The sequence below is a fragment of the Punctularia strigosozonata genome (genome assembly GCF_000264995.1).
Source record: "Punctularia strigosozonata HHB-11173 SS5 unplaced genomic scaffold PUNSTscaffold_10, whole genome shotgun sequence".
In the NCBI taxonomy this organism is placed as follows: domain Eukaryota; kingdom Fungi; phylum Basidiomycota; class Agaricomycetes; order Corticiales; family Punctulariaceae; genus Punctularia; species Punctularia strigosozonata.
In genome coordinates this window covers 920,618-937,531 of record NW_006767442.1, presented here as the reverse complement: position 1 = coordinate 937,531, position 16,914 = coordinate 920,618, and the positions used below count along the sequence as shown (strand labels likewise).

The 16,914-nt window shown below is 57.0% G+C and overlaps 6 protein-coding genes across 6 annotated transcripts; 3 read left to right on the top strand and 3 right to left on the bottom strand.

The window, feature by feature from the left end:
- Positions 1 to 4,718: 4,718 nt before the first annotated feature.
- PUNSTDRAFT_18136 (uncharacterized protein) lies at positions 4,719 to 5,180 on the bottom strand (the record flags this gene model as incomplete). The annotated part of the gene is made up of 1 exon (XM_007386107.1): positions 4,719 to 5,180. A coding segment is annotated over one exon (462 nt), but the record flags the coding sequence as incomplete, so codon positions are not given.
- A 1,729-nt stretch (positions 5,181 to 6,909) lies between these two features.
- PUNSTDRAFT_121806 (uncharacterized protein) lies at positions 6,910 to 7,430 on the bottom strand. The gene has a single exon (XM_007386106.1). It carries the CDS (start codon positions 7,215 to 7,217, stop codon positions 6,969 to 6,971), a length of 249 nt encoding a protein of 82 aa, XP_007386168.1. The 5' UTR covers positions 7,218 to 7,430; the 3' UTR covers positions 6,910 to 6,968.
- A 1,734-nt stretch (positions 7,431 to 9,164) lies between these two features.
- Positions 9,165 to 9,972, top strand: PUNSTDRAFT_54089 (uncharacterized protein). The gene is made up of 2 exons (XM_007386105.1): positions 9,165 to 9,381; positions 9,464 to 9,972. Exon 2 carries the CDS (start codon positions 9,552 to 9,554, stop codon positions 9,771 to 9,773), a length of 222 nt encoding a protein of 73 aa, XP_007386167.1. The 5' UTR covers positions 9,165 to 9,381; positions 9,464 to 9,551; the 3' UTR covers positions 9,774 to 9,972.
- Positions 9,973 to 11,440: 1,468 nt separating this feature from the next.
- Positions 11,441 to 12,596, bottom strand: PUNSTDRAFT_105817 (P-loop containing nucleoside triphosphate hydrolase protein; the record flags this gene model as incomplete). Its single annotated transcript, XM_007386104.1, has 3 exons — positions 11,441 to 11,603; positions 11,711 to 11,826; positions 11,967 to 12,596. 3 exons carry the CDS (start codon positions 12,594 to 12,596, stop codon positions 11,441 to 11,443), a joined length of 909 nt encoding a protein of 302 aa, XP_007386166.1.
- Positions 12,597 to 12,996: 400 nt separating this feature from the next.
- PUNSTDRAFT_136527 (uncharacterized protein) lies at positions 12,997 to 14,312 on the top strand (the record flags this gene model as incomplete). The annotated part of the gene is made up of 4 exons (XM_007386103.1): positions 12,997 to 13,142; positions 13,720 to 13,795; positions 13,846 to 14,060; positions 14,117 to 14,312. 4 exons carry the CDS (start codon positions 12,997 to 12,999, stop codon positions 14,310 to 14,312), a joined length of 633 nt encoding a protein of 210 aa, XP_007386165.1.
- A 1,193-nt stretch (positions 14,313 to 15,505) lies between these two features.
- PUNSTDRAFT_136526 (uncharacterized protein) lies at positions 15,506 to 16,906 on the top strand (the record flags this gene model as incomplete). The annotated part of the gene is made up of 4 exons (XM_007386102.1): positions 15,506 to 15,635; positions 15,693 to 16,268; positions 16,327 to 16,836; positions 16,887 to 16,906. The coding sequence occupies 4 exons, from the start codon at positions 15,506 to 15,508 to the stop codon at positions 16,904 to 16,906; spliced, it is 1,236 nt and encodes a 411-aa protein (XP_007386164.1).
- Positions 16,907 to 16,914: the final 8 nt, after the last annotated feature.

The window sequence follows — 16,914 nt, the reverse complement described above, 5'->3', positions numbered from 1 at the left end:
GTACCGTGCATTCATCGCGCGGCTCGTTAATGTTCAATAACCACGCAGTTGCGGCGCGTAAGACAGTGCGGCTCACCTACAGAAGATGGATGATCGCTCCTGATTGGCCTTGCCCTATGCAGATTATGACATCGCCACGTTCAACCACACCATTACCCTGCAAAGCACGTTCGGATGTGCCAGTATCTCATTATGAATGATCCACAACCGTGGACACCGGTAAGCAGATATGTATGCAGAGGACGTCTTAATCGGTAATGCAGGACGGTAGATTGAGCAATGGAGCAACAACAATCCGGTCTCAACTTCTAGCCGAATAGCTCCAGCCTACTCCAACACCAGCACCAACAGTCGTTTCACCAGACGCGATGCCAATGTATTCGGATGAACCGGGCCAGGAGCCGATCTTGAATTCAGACACGGACGCAATAAACGAGGCAGTAAGACCGCATACATACCTGCCACTGTCCGGGAATCAATACGTGCCCCATCCGCAGCCCACGTCGCGGGAGAAGATGCGTAAAGATGCGTCGGTGAGGACGTCTCGCTGGTAACATCCCCAATTCACGTTCTGATCGCTCCAAAGCTTGAAACGTCTCTATGCTGACAGGAACCCGCGGAGATCTTTCAAAGTAGGATTGACAGTGACAGTGATAGGGTCAGGCGAATGAGCGCGTTGCGAGTTCGCGTGGCCGGTCAATCAGAGGCAGCAGGGACGGGCCCTCTTTGTTCGTCGACGGAGGGCGGCTGGGCCATCAGGAAAACCCGAATCTGCTAAAAGCCTCCTAAAACGTACTAAAAACGTGCTCATTTAGTAGTTTTAGAGGGTTTCGGTACCCGATAAGCGACTCTTTCGATAGTCCGATTTTTCCTGATGGGGGACCTCGAGAATATAATTCCACAAAAAAAAAAGGTCCGCGTGCGGCGTAAGTTGACAACGCCTGGATCTTCCCAACCTTCCATCGCCCGGAAACGTCGTGCTCGAACCCATCGCATCCTCCGTAGTTCTCGGGAGGGTTGACCAAATTTTCCGTTTACAATAGCCTCGTCCTGGTAGGTCCGTGGGGTACAATTTGAAAACGGATCCATACTTAACCTTTCGCTTTGGCGGAGATGCAGTCAAACAGCTCAAAAGGCTCTGCATCCATGCGCGGGCGCTCTCCGATATCATTGCCCCGATGAGACGCAGTCCATGTAGACTTTCCGAGAATCTCGGGCTCGGGCCTGAAGTCCGAAGGGCGCGACAAGATAGATTGAAACAGCTCGAGCGCTGATGGGCCATGGCGTCTGGTTGCAATAGATCGTGGGGGGGTTAGATGTTATACGGCGCCGCATTGCCAGCGTTGGCGAAAAAGTACGGTGTGGGTGGGAACCGGCTCCATGGTGAAACCCGAAGAGGTGGCGATTGAAACTCTGGCGTCTTCGTAAGTGATGCGCGAAGCCAGAGGTTGGGTAAACATAGAGCTGCGAGTACCGTCGCAGAGATTGTCGTTGCGGGGCTGTATACATATCGGATGGCTTTGCAAGTCCACTGCGAGAGACTTGCGTGCGGCTGATAGGGAGAGCCTGCCGGGTGGGAGAGCGCAGAGAGCACGTGCGAACGCAAGCCATTCAAAGCGAAGCGACCCAGGGCGGTGTGAACCTTGGTCCAAGCCGTGAAGCGAGTCCTATGCAAGAAAGAAGAGTTCCTGCGCAGCAAAGGAGGAGCAAAGGCGCTAAAGCCGCCGCGATATCCGAGCCCTCTTCGTGAACATCTCTGCGTCCAAGAATGTCGGAGGGCCCTTAGGTACCCGCGGACTGATGCCAGCCACTGGGCAGTGGGCATGACGTTCGGGGACGAGATACGCAATACACAGCTTGAGCCGCCTCCTGCCACGGTGGGCGGGCTGAGAGTTAGAGAGTTATAGCGTACGATGCTGAAGACATGGCAATGAGCTGCTAAGTATTGCCCGTTGGCGCTTACCGGTGATTAGTGCCTGTCGATCCGAGGGCGTTGTCGTCACCGAGCGTCTATTTTTCGATCGCCGAGCGACGACATCATCCATGCGCATCCGATGATGGAAGATATCGACCGACCGACGATCCAGATGATGATGATTGGCGAAGGTGTTGGTGAGAGGACAGCGAGAGGAAGAAGCGCCTTTGTTCGTCCATCTTTCGGTGTTCGTTCGACATCAGAAATCGCTCGACAATTGTAGAAAGACTGCCGAACACGGGGCGGTGTGCTCGAATACAGTAGTTGTCGCATGATGGGGTGCACCTTGATAAGCAATTGAGCACCGACGCGGCTTGAACAGGATAGCGCGAGCCAAGGGGACGGTGAGAGCGCAGCAACAATGTGCAAAAGAAGGGCGCATGGGGAGACCGGCCATCAAAATCGATGTCCGGGAATGGGCCCATGGGAGGGCCCAGCGTGGTGTCGACCAACGGACTGGGGGACGGCGGCAGAGAAAAGCATGCCTAATTTGCGCCCGGGCGGCGCTTCTGGAATTCATCGGCTCTTCAAAGGGCACGGAAGAGGGTGAAATGAACGGAACGTAGCGTTCGGTTTCGGTGCGCTGGAGCTCTAGTTTGTCTCATCGAAACGCAGCTTAGATGTCGATGTCTCGCAACGCTCCAGTGATACAATGGAGAAACCGGTACATACAAAGACCGCGCCCGCATATAGCAAGGTACAGTTCGTTGTCTCGCGCCGGCGCGCAAGATGGTGCCTTCGAGCAGCGTTCTCAGAACAAAGACGGGCTGTTGAGCGACGGGCACGAGGCAGGCGGGCGGTCGGCGTCCATTTTGTCTCGTACAATGTTGCGAACGCCCCCCCGATACGGATCGAAATAGGATCACCTCGTGTCGGGGGGACGCCAAAGCCAACGGGTGCGGCAGGCACGATGCCTGCTGTCGCGCTCCGTGTCGTCAATGTCGCGCGTCCGCGGAGTCTAGACCGACACGACCTCCGCTTCCGTCCGTCCCGAGAGAGGCAGGCCTGCTGGATCTTTACACAATTGCCATTTCCGGCGTCTCACCTTCCAGTCGAAGCCTCTGATCCACGCCCCCCCTCGGCTTCTCTCGCTGATTAGGTACGGGGCGTAACCAGTGACAGTGACATACGGCCACTCTGTCCTCGTCACTGTCCGGTTTTTCGACGAGCGATCAAGGCGAACAACGTCCCCATGTCATGTCAGAAGCCCCCGAGCATTGGTATGTTGCGCTTTGACACCGCGTGAGCGAGGGCGATCGCGCTCGCGGAGTAGCCAACGAGGTGCGGGACATAACGTGCCAGGGAAGCGGGGATAGAAGCCAGCCAGAGGCGTTCGGATATCAGCCGGTCCACCCGGCGTCGCGGAGAGGGAGCAAGGGGGAAGGGGGCAGCTGAGAGGAACCGCGATAGAAGCTGCCCTTCGCGCGCATATGGTGGGACGCGATTGCGCGATGGCTGCAGCAAGGTCAGCGGTCACAACATCTGCTCAGCCACAGTTTTTTCCATACTACTTATCGTTCTCCGGCGTGGGCTGCGAGATTATGCTAAACCGCATGCAGGGCCGGTGGCACACAGCCAAGCCCGCCGCGTACCGACCTAACGAACCGCGTGGTTGATGATTCCCTCGCAACGGCGTCCGAGTCGACAACTTACCTGTCACGATCGCGTTTGCTTGTATTATGTATTCGCTCATCATAATCAGGCAGGACGATTGTTGTTTCTATGTCTTTGTTTGTTTTCTTTGAAAATAGTCCTACGACTTTGTACTCTAACGGTCCAATAAGTATGGAGGATGATACAAACACATTGCTATGCGGATGAGTTATGTGCGCAGAGAGAGGAAAGGTATGCAAGAATGGAGGATGAGCAAAACCAAACCAATGCAAGGGGGAAGAAACCCGACCCGTTTGAATGCGCTACTATAGAAACATTTGATGATAGTGCGTCGACCGATGACCATGGAGGGAAGAGCCAGGGACGGGTATAATATTAGTCCAATGTCAAGCTGAGCCAGGAAATAAAAGGAATGCGACGGCGACGGTGAGTGTGGTCGTTGTTTATTTTCGTACAGGGCGTGGTTGAGGTTGTTGTCGAGGTGGGCATGTCGGTGGGCATGTCGGGGCATAACATAGAGCGGGGCAATAGGAACGACCACGGTGGCGGCGCCGGCGATATATAGAGAAACGGGGGCGAAAGCGGAGCGAAGAGACTACCAACGACTCGCGCGAGCGTACGCGTACGAATTCGGGGCGTCGAATTTCGAGATCTTCGACGGAACCGGCTTCGGCGGGCCAGTCGAGAACTTGCCGGGTCCGGTGCCTGGTATCGCCTTGGCCATCTGCGCCGCCTTGAGCGAGGGGGGGATATAGTCGATGGCCATGGCGGCCGGGCCCTGCGACGACGGTTTTCGCGAGGGCGGCGGGAAGTCGGGGTAGGCGCCGATAATCTGCGGATTCGAGTCGAACGTGGACGCGGGAGTCGCCGGTGAGCACGTCGACGCGGGCGAAGGCGTCTCCGAGCGGGACATCTCTGGGGTACGCGACGGCGACTCCGGCGTCCGCGGGTACATCTTGTCCGGGTTGATGTACGGCTTTGGCGGCGAGGTCGGGATCGGATCTTGCGGCATCGGCTTCGCGGATAGGAAGGCGATGCCCGCGTCGGACGTATGCGAGTGCTTGGAAACCGTTTTCGTCGGCGTCGGTAGCGTGATGGACGTATATGGTCCCGGACCGGAGAACTCCTTCCGTACGAGACGCTCGAACTCTGAAAGCGACGTCGGGTCGACGTTGAGCTCCCACTCGAGGTACGAGCACATCTCCCGCTCCATCTGGTTGATCTCCCGGAGGGCGAACATGCCCTGGCCGACGATGCACCAGGACTTGTTCGAGTAAGTGTCGTCGCAGATCACCTTGGAGGCGATCATAAACGCGGAGAGGAAGAGGCGGTGGCCGGATGACCCCCGGGCGGCGGGAAAGCGCTGCTTTAGCCGTTGGAGGAGGTAGAGGGCCGCGAACGTGACCGACTGGTGTAAGCGGGTACGGTGGAGGGCGTAGGCGACGAACTGAGCGAGCGTCGGGGGAGGTGACGAGGAAGGAAGGACGCCGGTCGGATATTCGGGGCAGGCGAAGAGGTGCGTCACGAAGCGCGAACACAACTTGGCCGTGGCTTCGTGGCCATAATATGGATCGGCAGACTGGCGAGCGGGGAACACGGTTAGCGCCGGGCGTTCTGGGCGCCTAATATTTCGGGATGGGTGCTCACGGATTTCTGCGCGCCGGGCGTCGACCTGGGCATCTTCGAGATCTTGTCGAAGGATGTCGGATGGTGGGCGACGGACGGGCCTTGGACGGCAGCCATGGTGGACCTCGAAGGGGGGAGAGAAACGAGGGAGAGAGCGCGGTGTGGACTTGTCGCCGGAAACGACGAAGGGGTCTGGGTAGGGCGGAGCGGAGTGGTGTGGCCTGGGGATATATAGGTCGTTAGAACTTCTGCTCTGCCCTCATGGGGTGGGCCTGCACGTTTTGGAAGAAGAGGGGTGGGTGTGGAACCCTAGCGAATATAACCGGCCGTGAGGCCGACCCATCAGTCACTCATATAAGCGAGCTGATCAGAATGGGAAGTCCCATTGAACGCCGGCCCCACTCCCGATCACACCTCCCCGAAAAGGAAAGTAACACCAGACCAGCACTCACCGTGGGAAGCCACGAGGCAGCGAAAAGCCGATGGCCCCGACCGTGCCGATATCACAACAGCAGCGCGCGCTGGCGGAGGCGGTGGGCGGGAGCGAAGGGAGCGAGAGACAACGACGGCGAACGGAACAGCCAGATCCAAGACAGCATTTATATCCCTGCTGCACAATTACCGCACGCCTCTCTCCACAACGTCCCCAGTGGCCCATCGCCTTGTCAGCGACACAAAACCAACTCCTCCGCAGCGCAAGGCGTTACCTGTGGCGATCCTCCTGCGCTCCTGGCGCAGACGCACCGCACGGAGCATAACGTCGGCTCTCCAACCATCCGGCCGTGTCTGACCGTCGTGCTGTGACAAAAACCCCAGCGTGCGCGGACGCCGGGGACCTTGCCTCTTTTGGTATCACTCGCAGCTTTGCTTCACCGCCTCCTCTCCTCCGAGGCCCTGATGCAGTCCGTCGGTTGCCCCTGCTTTGCCCTGCGCGGATATTATAGTAGTGCTGGTCGTTTACGAGACCGTCGTGCAGTAATGTGATACTGATGCCAGCCACCTCCGCCGTCTCAGCACTTTTCAGTGATTTCAGTGCAGCATGCATCAGGCAACCGGACGTCGTCGGTTCGCGAACGATGATGCGCCTGTCCATCAAACACCTATCGGGGCTTAGGTGCTTCGACGAATGTGAAGCCTTGCGAAGCCCTCTTTCATGTGCCAAGGGCGATCTGCCATAGACGTGGTCTCGTACGAGACAAAGGGGGGCAGGCGCAGGTCCCGCACGAAAGGCGTAAGAATGCAGCACCGCCCGACCGACTCCATGACCATGCCCCAACCGCACCGATTGGTCCAAGACATCAACTGACGATTATGGAGGCGTCGGCTGCTATGACAAGACGTTAGCAGTGTACTAAGTTAACACGTCCTTGTTCTGCAGTTCCGCTTTGTTTGTCTTCCGCGATGACCCTCCTTCCTCCGGCGTCACCTCTCCATGTGGCAGCGGCTCCTTTGTGACCAGAAAATCATGTCCACGCGCGCAATGCAAAGCCTGCTCCAACTCTCTTCCCGGGGCGGTGCCGGCGAGAATCGGCCGGAGGGCTGGCCGCGCGGCGCGACCGTTCTTTTTTTCTTCTTTTCTTCCCTTACATATCCCATTACATCCGGTTACTGACTCGTGCTTTGCTCATTTTATTGTACGTTTTTGCCTCTCGCGTTCGCGCAGACTTCTTCTCCATGGCCTCCACGGGTGTGCGCCTTGCACAGGCGAGCGCAATCCATCCGGCAGCCGCGTTTGGCTGCTACGCATGCGTTCTCAGTACATGCCCCGTCTTGTCGAGGGGATCCTGTCTCTCTGCGCGCCGCGGCGGCTCACGGGGCTACCTCTTCCGCCCATAAACGGGCGTTGTTCCGCCCGCAGGTGGCCACTTCGAGGCAGTGTCAAGCCGCATATGCCTTGGGACGGGACATACGACTTCCTACCGATCGGACAATGTCGTCTCGGACCTTCCCTAAGTACCCGCAAGCTCCAGAGTCCAGAGAGGGGCGGGGCGGAGGGGCCCATCTTCGGCCCGTCCAGTAAGCCCCCACTTCAAACATAGGACTCGAAGTCTTGATCTTGGGGAGGAGCGACGCGACCGTTTTGCTATTCGACCTCTCTTTTCCTTGCGCGAGGATCGCGAGCCACGCTCGACTGTTGGGTTCTAGTGGAGATTGACGCGAAGATCCCAAACAGACTACTCTGGTTACTGTATACCCCCTGCCCAACCCGAGCGCGCCATATCGGGACGTACCGATATCGTCAATTGCGTTAGGTTCCGAGATCCGGGGAGGCTTTCACTTCACAGTTTTTCAGATAGAGTTTCGTGTCCCCATGTGACGTCTGCCGAAATCCGCTTTCCAATAATGCCATCCCCCAAGCCGAAATTTTCCGGAACGCGCTCTGCACGGACGTTGTAGTCATGTTTTCGTTCGTTCCTACTTACACTCCAAGAGTCAGTACCTGGAATTCAATCTTTCTGCGCGTAACTCGATCTGTGGCGAGCGGCTCTTCTACATAGCCGAAGAATACAACTCATACACACCATCTATCTCCCCATTGTGCTCAATCTTTGGTGCGGACTTACACTGCATCGCCTTAGACTCCGTCGAACGGTGGAACTGTCAAACTACTGTCACCCTGCGCTGGCAATGCGCTCGAGCCGATTACTGCGCATATCGAGGGCAACGTCTTTTCTTGTTGTTCCGTCCGGCGCTCGGTTGCTCGTCCAACCGATGCGCAGTCGTCTATTCCCTTTGTATACCCCCTTTCATCCTCGACAGAATCGAGATCTTCTTACAAAGCGTGTTGGGACTCGCGTATAGGCCTTTGTGCATTTGCACTTCGCTCGCACGCGAGAGCTCGTTTTGGCCCGATGCACACGCAACATCTGTCCGAGGTTTCCCAGGTCGAATCAAGGTGTGAATTGCACCTCCTCCAGGCAAAATTCGATCAAGGGCGACGTCCGCTCAACAGATCGAACGCCCTTTCGTTCTGTATTCTGGGACGTCTCGGAGCCACCGTCGGGCGCGCGCCAAGATGCGCCGATGGTCCACCATCATCGCTCGAGTCGCGTTCGAGGCCTATGAATCGAGATCGTCAATGTGCAAATGTCAACGCACCTTTCTCCCTAGGCAATGCATTCGCCGTCTGCGATCATCCATATGCATCTACGTGCTTGTCGACCCATTTGCTGCTGCTGCTGCTACGGTTGAAGTTGAGTTTCATCTGCATCGCATCCGGCATGAAATCTGCTCCAATCATCCCGCTTCTCGCGGCCTATGCATGCGCACCACACGCCAATACCAGGAGCCTCTCGAACGTTGTTGAGGTCCCGCCCGGACGCCCGTCTAACAGCATAAGTGGAGCAACTGTATCTTGTCCGTTCGGCAGAGGAGAGATCTACAGTAGTTCCCGCGCGGGAGCTACTAGAACCGCCTAACGCATGCTACGAGAGCTAAGTATGCGCGTCGGCTCGGTCTCGAGCCCCTTTCTCCTGCTCCACGCGCATATCGAGAGCGTGAGCGAGAGAGTTTCGGAGGAACGTTCGCTGATCCAAGCCGATGTGATTTTTGACTACCGTCGTGGTAGTCGCTAGCTGCCGTGTACGCGGACCGATTGTCCACATACGTCAGCGCCTGAGAGGTTGTAGCCGCAGGGGACTGCTTTCGGCGCTGCGAACTGATATTTGTTCGTTGACGTCACGACGCGACCACCACCAGCTGGTTTCCTTGCTCCCAAGATATCTCCGGGCATCGCCCCTCGTACAACGTCTACCGGAGCATGACATCCAGCTGGATACTGAATCCGCTGCTCTCGAATCGCCACCGGAGCGTCGACGACTCATTGCTTCACTCTCTATCACTGCAACCGCAGTGACGGCGTCACGATTATTGTGGGTCGAATTGATGGTGGTGCAGTGCTAGCTCTCAGCCACCAAAATTCGGCGACTGAGATCGCATAACGTATACAGACGCATTACTTGCTTGTCGACATCCGGCCTTACCGCGGCGTATTCTCATCTCCAGAACGATGTTCGCCTAACGATGAGCAAGGTGTATCCGTGGCCAATATGGGCCCGATACCGATACCATCTGCAGCTGGATCAACTACCAGACCGATGACGCACCTCCCTCCGGAAACTCTAGAGTGACGTCGTGAACGAGACGTTTGAAGATCTGCTACAGAGGTACGGCTCGGCCCTCTTCGGTCGCACATATGTCTTACCCTGGGGCTCGCGATCGCGGTGCCGTTACCCCGCCGTGGTACAGCATTCGGGCAGGCTACGCGAGCCGAGCAGGTTGCAACCGGCAGCAACAACCTGGTTTCACATCGGTAGCGCCGGATCCCACCATCGGAATGGATGCAAACGGACGTTCGGAGGGTCCGCCGTCTTCTACCTTCTGGTTTATTGACAACCTGCGCAGACACATTATTATTACCCCCTGTTCCAAGACACCGATCACGACTGCGACACCGCGCCCTGGTCTGACGACCGCTCCTCATATGATCGGCGTCATCAAGAGGCATGGGGGCGGCATACGGAGCATGGCCCGGTTGACTAGCCTGAGCAAAGCCTGAGGTATTCCACGTACAGTATCTCAGATCTCGTTCATTGACATCTCGTGTTGCTTGGTCAAACCTTCACATTCTCCATATACAGCATCCACACCTCCGGCTCATTCGGGCCTGCAATTTGCTCACCCAGAGCTCGTCGAAGCTACCCGAATATCAGTTCTGGTTGTTCGCAGATTCGTCCCGATCCATGTCCTACTTTTCCTGCCTTATACTTGTGCCGAATTCCTGTCGGCGACAGCATTATGTTCATTCTCATCAAATTGGGGCGCCTCTCACCAGGCTCCAGCTATACGAATACGGCCATTGCTGATCAGCGCCTCTATCATTGTTCTGTAGACCTGATATCAACGATGTGACGTTCCGCACCGGTACGGATTAGCGAGTTGTTGCTCGTTCATGATGATCACGCAGCATCACTCGGGCTGAGACATGCTATCAAGTCTGATGAGATGCATGCACGAGTACGGCAGAGATAACATTCCTTTGTCCGTGTGTTACCATTCGTGCCCGTCAGAAGAGCAGAAGGTTTCGCATCGTACCTTATCGCCTCTTTCAGCGCTCGTCCGCCTCGTGGCCTGACAGCAAGCTGCGGGGAAGCCGCCTTCTTCGCTCGGCGCTCACCGAAACTGGCGTTGACTCGATCGTTGGAGGCATTTGGGTGGCGGCCGAAGAAGGTTCAGCTGCCTGCTGGACCATCCCATAACCGGGGCCTACCGCTTCCCTGAGCACTGCGTTCTCGTACTGGCAGAGCAAGCGATGGTACACCATTGTCCACCCCTATCTACAAGGTCGAACAAGCTACACAGACTGGCGTCTTCAGCACTGGATCTCAACCGTAACGCGACAGCTCTCAGGCCGAGTTCATCTAGAATATCGCCTTGCGAGAGCTTGATCTATAGCTAGCTATACAAGGCGAGTTCCGGTTCTATATGCTGTGAGCCCGCGGTCATTGTCCGCGTTCCTGTGCGATCCATGGGAACGACTCAACAAGTGTAGTTCGATAAACTCTCATATCCGTTCAACGCTGTCAACGGCTTACGTCCCAGGCCTCTCATCGAAGGCGGCTTCCTGAGCTTAGAATCAATGGCTGTCCATCAACGTCCTCGTTATCGACTTGTTCGTGACCACCCTGGAGGCGCAGAGACGGAACGAACGACCTGGATCGCGTCAATGTGCGCCAAGAAGCCATGGAATGCCGATAACGCTCTGAAGATGCTTCCTTTCACCCCAGACTGTACCGCTCTCTGGACCTGGCGCCCGCACAACTACCCGTTTTTTACTTGCCATTGCCCGGTGCAACACGGTTCCAAGCCTTCGATCACCAACGCGCAGCTAGCATACCAATTCAAAAGATCCGAGTCAGTAGCAAAGGTGGTCATATTCACGCCGTTGAGCCGCGACTAGCGGTCTTGTCATGCATTGGCCAGGTTACCGCTATATGTAGCATGTTGAATTCACGCATATACATGACCTGGCGTTGAGAGAACGATTTCAGCCATCGGGTCAACGCAGGAGGTCGCCGCCCACGATGTCCGCGCGCGATACCTATAAACGTGATAAGAACCCAACCATAAGGCTGAATAACACCTCGCAAGGACGGATGCCCGCTGGCTCGCCTCTCACATTATCTTTATACTGTGCCCACTTCGTTCGGAGGATGCCACGAGGCGCTAAAACTTCTCCACATTCACGAGTTCCCTCGTCTCACCGATCGTGATGCGCAAGCCCCGGCCCTTCCACGGAGGCGGCTGTCGAGAGCCGTCTGGGAGCAGCATGCCGTTCGTTACGCCGTCGGAGAAGAAGACGTAGCCGGGAATGTAACGGTCGACGAATCTGGACGGGGCGTTAGACTCTCTGCAGCAACGGTGTGATGAAACAAGGAGAAGGTCGTGCTGCGCTATACGAGGCCGTGTCGTGAGGGAACGCTTGTGGAAACTCACGCTTCGATTTGTTCGTCAGACATGCCTTTGCCACCGTTGCGGGACTTCATCGCATGCTCTTGTTGCAATCGCCATTTGTATATATGAGTGTATGGCGTCGACGGTAAGGGAGATATCTGGTGGCCGGGGCCCCGTCAGGACGTGGCCATGAGGATAGCAGGAAGCGAGGCAAGTATCGTTCGGCGCAAGGTTGTTGGAGCGCGAAGCGAAACTAAGGATAGTCCGAGACTAACAACGCGAAAATCGACGACCTCACCTGAATAAAGATGTCCAGCAACGACCACCAAGCGACGTACGGACGAAGTCTCTCGTTGATGTCGCGGATATGCTCGATCCGGTATGATCTCGATGCCAGGAAATTCTCCGCTAGGCCAGTCACAGGCAGATTGTACCTCTTCAGTATTTCCTCGTCGGTGATTGGACAGAACCCGATGAACCACCCCTCCAGGATGACCACGTCTAAAGGGGGATGAACTATCGCTCCTTCTGCCAGTCGATCGCCTTCACCACCGTGCAAGCTCTTATCGAAGATCGGCAGCACGACAGGCTTGGCGCCCGGCAGGTTGATGTCGCGCAACTCATGGAGGATCTTCGTGCCCAGCGTAACGTCGTGCGTACCGGGCTGCCCACGCCCCCGGAGAAGCGCGTTGTCGGGATGAGCGCGGGCGAGAGCGACGAGGTCGGCATGCGGAAGGTAAAGATCGTCGACGGACAAAACCGCAACCGCAAGATTGCGTGGAGCCGCTGAGAGAGCATCGCGCAGTTTGCCGCTGAGAAACGTCTTGCCGCTGCCTTGAGGGCCTTGGAGGCCAACGAGCAGAGGTCGTGGCGAAGTGCCGTGTCGTTCTCGGTGAGCGGCTAGTTGTTCGATGACATGTTCAGCCATATACTCTGCCGCCGGAAATTCCATGATGGGAGATGTGCAGGTTCAAGATACTGGTCGAAGGTAATGTGAGCAGCGTTCGCGATCATAGTCATCGTCAAAGATTCGAGAGCTCGGGACACCGGCCCGCCGTGTTGCCGCGGTACTGGTCAGCCGCCCTCGGTCAAGCTCTCTTGGTTCACGACTCCTTCAATTCGATCAGCATGCGCTACGTGCTGGTTGTACAACCTTGCCTAGGCACTGTTCGAGGTCACACCCCGTATACCGAACTGGATCCCATCCTATCCGACGATAGAAAGGCAATAATCTTCGCATTCATCTGGACACAAGGTCGCGAGATCTTGCAATATCTGCATGCCTTGTCGCGCAAATCTCGCCAGACAAGAACCCGGATAGACGCATTATGGACTACTGCGATCCGTCCGCCACCTTGGGCCAGAAAGCTGAGATGCTCCAGGCGATGCACGAAGACCCCGCCGCCCAGATTCTGATCGTGGACAACCAATCGCTCGTCGAAATGCGAGAAAAGGCCCGGAACGTGCTGGACATGTATGTTATAACGCCTAATAATGTCCCGTTCAACTGGATCTGGGAGTGGACCTCTGTGGAGGTACCGAAATCCCAGTCTCCAGCAGCGAATTTTGTAACGCCAATCCGCCGACATATCGTGCTCTTCATCTGTCAGAAAGCACTTGACCTAACACTGGCATACTATATGAGATCATCACTTCGGCCACATCGTCGAATCGGCCACCCTGCTATATGTCGTGCTCCGCTGCGTTTTTTGGCCCTATACTCTGACTGTGTTCATGTAGTGTACTCTCAGTGATATCCCAGGAATAATATCATGAGTTACATTGCTCGACAGTGCGGTGGACGACACTGTCCAAGTAACGCTGCGTGATGAGGTGCCGACAATGCCGGATGACAGCCGGGCGGAGTTTTAATACTCAACGCGTCGCGAGCGACGCGTCGGGCACAAATGCAAAGGTAGACACGTCTTTAATCGATCCGGTGTTATTATTGCTCCGTCGATGGGTGCAGACCGTTACCAACGACGTAGCAAAGCAAACGGTACCCAACTTGGATGACAGCATCAAAGCAAAACAGATGATCTGTATGAAAGCAAGCTCAAAGAAGCAAAAGACGGAGTGCTGAGCGGCAAATACAAGAGTGCAAGAGCGGCTGCTATCGCAGTTGGCGTACGTACATCTGCTTCCTGTGGAAAAGATGCTGACAAGGAAGGGACTAGGTTTTTTCTCGCCTTGCACTCGAGGAGGAAAAGGTTCGGCTCGCGAATGCAAACGAGAAGCGGGTACGTGGCTCTACCAAGATCAAGGGCCGGATTGTTGTCGCCCAAGAGCTTAAGGCTCATTTTGAGGAGGAATTGCTGCTGAGAAGGAGAGGGAGGCACGCGAGAAGGAGCATGCAAAAGCTGTTGAAGCCGCCGAGCGTGAGGCTCGTATTGTACAGGCTGCATCGTCAAGGGTTTTCAACCAGCCACTGAATGCCTACAGAACCAGAGAGGACGTCGTCGGGCTGGCGCAGGCACTGCACGTCAACGACAAGGGCCCCGTCCGGGCAATCATCCCAAGGATTCACATCTCGAGACCCACCAAGATCTTGCTTCAAACCCTCGCTTCGCAGGCCTATTCAAGCTCTCCAGATGCTCCGTCCATGGAGCCCGCCCCAATTCCACACCACATCCAACACCTCTAGAGACAACATCGAACAGAGCCTTCTCTGATTGCCCGGGGTCGTCAAATCCAAATGTACTTGTTGCGAGGTTCGAATCTTAATCACTACGGTACAGGCTCATATCATATTGTGAATTTCTTTCATTATTGTTACCTGCACATACTATTCATTACTGTAGCGTGCATCTTCGTAATCGACCGCAAATTCCAGCTTGGTACGACGGCGCGACGACGAATCGGCCACCTCGAGCGGAGTACGAAATCTTTGAGCGCGGAGGTGTGACGTGTGTGTGACTGGCCGATTCGACCATCCGGCCGAAGAGACGATATCATATAGTATCCGCTGCAAGAGACGATGCGTCTGCTTCCCCTGTACGATTATGAGGCCGTTCAATCCGTGCGTAGGCATTGCCCTTATAATGTTCGGTCGGTCGTCTGGGGTTACCGAGATATATATCGAACCGGACGCGTCACACGGGTCTGAAGGGTCGTCTCGCATGATCTGGTGCACTATGAGCCCCAGAATGGGTTGCTACCAACCACATGATGGGGGATATCGACCATTCACCCACGGTCTGGTCGATATGTGGTTGATTGAGGCGATGTGGGTGATTGCCTTGGATCACTCATGGTATGGTCTATTGTATACAATCACCCACTGTATCCGTAAATACTAATGTCGGCCAAAGTCAATGGGTGATTTTCACCCACTCTACCAGTGGGTCGTGCCAGTGCTGATTGCACAGCAGCGGCAACGCGCGCGGTCAAGCTGCACAGCCCCTCGTCCAACTCACCTCCCGCCAGCGCCAGCGAAGACGGTAGACGCAGGGTTCACTCTCGCCATGGCCAAGGGCACGGGCCTTGGTAGAGTCGTGCCACTCTCTGAGCCTGCTCAGAGAGTATGGGTCGGGAGATGGGGTGTGCGTCTATAGCGGTCGTGCCCACCGTTGCAAGATGAACCCCCGGACGACCTGGCATGCCAACCCCCCTACAGTCTACGTGTCCTCGCAGCACTGTGCGCATTTCGGATATGTTTGATATGCTGAGGGCATGGTACGTTCTGAGTTTTCCTCTTACCGTTGTAAACCCAATGCGCTCATACTTTCATCCAGGTGTGCCGTTGCACTTTTTACCTAATCCCGGTCGCCATTCGACCACCGCAGTGGCCTCGTCGCCGCAACTGCCTCCACTCATGTGCCCACGCCCGTCACAGCGATGACTCCCAAGACGTCTCCACCACCTACAGCAGTGGGCACGCCGTACGGCCACCCTGCGCCCTCGCCTCTCGCTCATGCGTACCACCACGTTCACGATCCCGACCGTGATACCTCGGACGCGGACTCACGTGAGTCCGCTATCTCGTAGAGCATGGCACGCATCTAACAAATGCCTCTCGTCGCAGTACGCACATCGTACGGGTTCGGACCCAGCCCCAGCGCGAGCTGCGCCAGCCTGACGTCGCTCACCACACCCGCCTCCTCGCACTACTCTCAAGCACAATCTCCCTTGCATACCCGCTCCTTTGTCGTCAAGAAGCCACTGCCGCCCACGCCAACCTCGGCGCCACCGCTCGCCGTGCCCTCCTCGCCTTCGTCAACGTCCCTCGTCTCCGTCTTCCGCACGGCATCTCTCGACCGCTTCCGGCGGAGCAAGTCCAAGGCGAAGGAGAGGCCCAAGAAAGAACCCGCGACACCCGAAGACACGGTTCGCGTCGACTACCCGTACATTGGCGCGCACCTCGATCGCGAGCGCTCGGCCGTGCCGCCCCCGCCCGAGCATGCATACACGCACGGGCTCCCAGACCCGCACTTGCCTTTGCCCCCACACAACGTACGGTGGCAAGTGGCACACAGTCCGTTGGATGTCCGAGCCAAGCCACACCGTTCGCGCACGGACCCCGACGCCGACCCCACGCCCGTCACTCCACCGAGCGAGTTCAGCGCTCGGTTTCAGGCCTGGGGGAAAGCGCGCGCGCACCGTGCTCCAGCGACTCCGGAGCCTCTCAGCCCGCGCCGGGAGATGCCACGCTCGCCTAGAGGAGGAGGACCGTGCGTCCCGGGAGATCTTTCCTGCGCCCGAAGCAGATGCACCGCGGTCATCGACATGCTCGTATTCGGAGAGTGACGAACAGCAGACACTGCGCGGACGTCGAGCCCCTCCTTGCGCCTTGTTGCCGCGTCCGCCGAGCGACCTGCCTACGTCCTTCGTCGACCTCGACGTGGACGAAGAGGCCTGCGCATCCACGTTGACGCCACCGCCGACGCCGGGCAGGCTCGATGAGCTCGTCCCTTCGAAGGACAACGTGCTGGTGTTCACGCTCGACGTGGGCGAGGAGGCGGACGCGCGCATGGTCCGGCTCGACGACGACGTTGACGTAGACCCCGTGCCCTCTTTCGCCCAACAGCGCGAGCCGCCAACGCGGTCGCGCTCGGCGCAGCTTCCATCCCCCGCCCTTCTTCCACCCCCATGCCCTCTTTCGCCCAACGCCAAGCGCGAGCCGCCAACGCGCTCGCGCTCAGCGCAGCTTCCATCCCCCCGCCCTTGCCGTCAGCCGCACCCGCCCTCGTCGTCAAACGTGCCCTACACTCTTCGTCAGTCGCGCCCCGCCGCGCTTAGCGCCATCC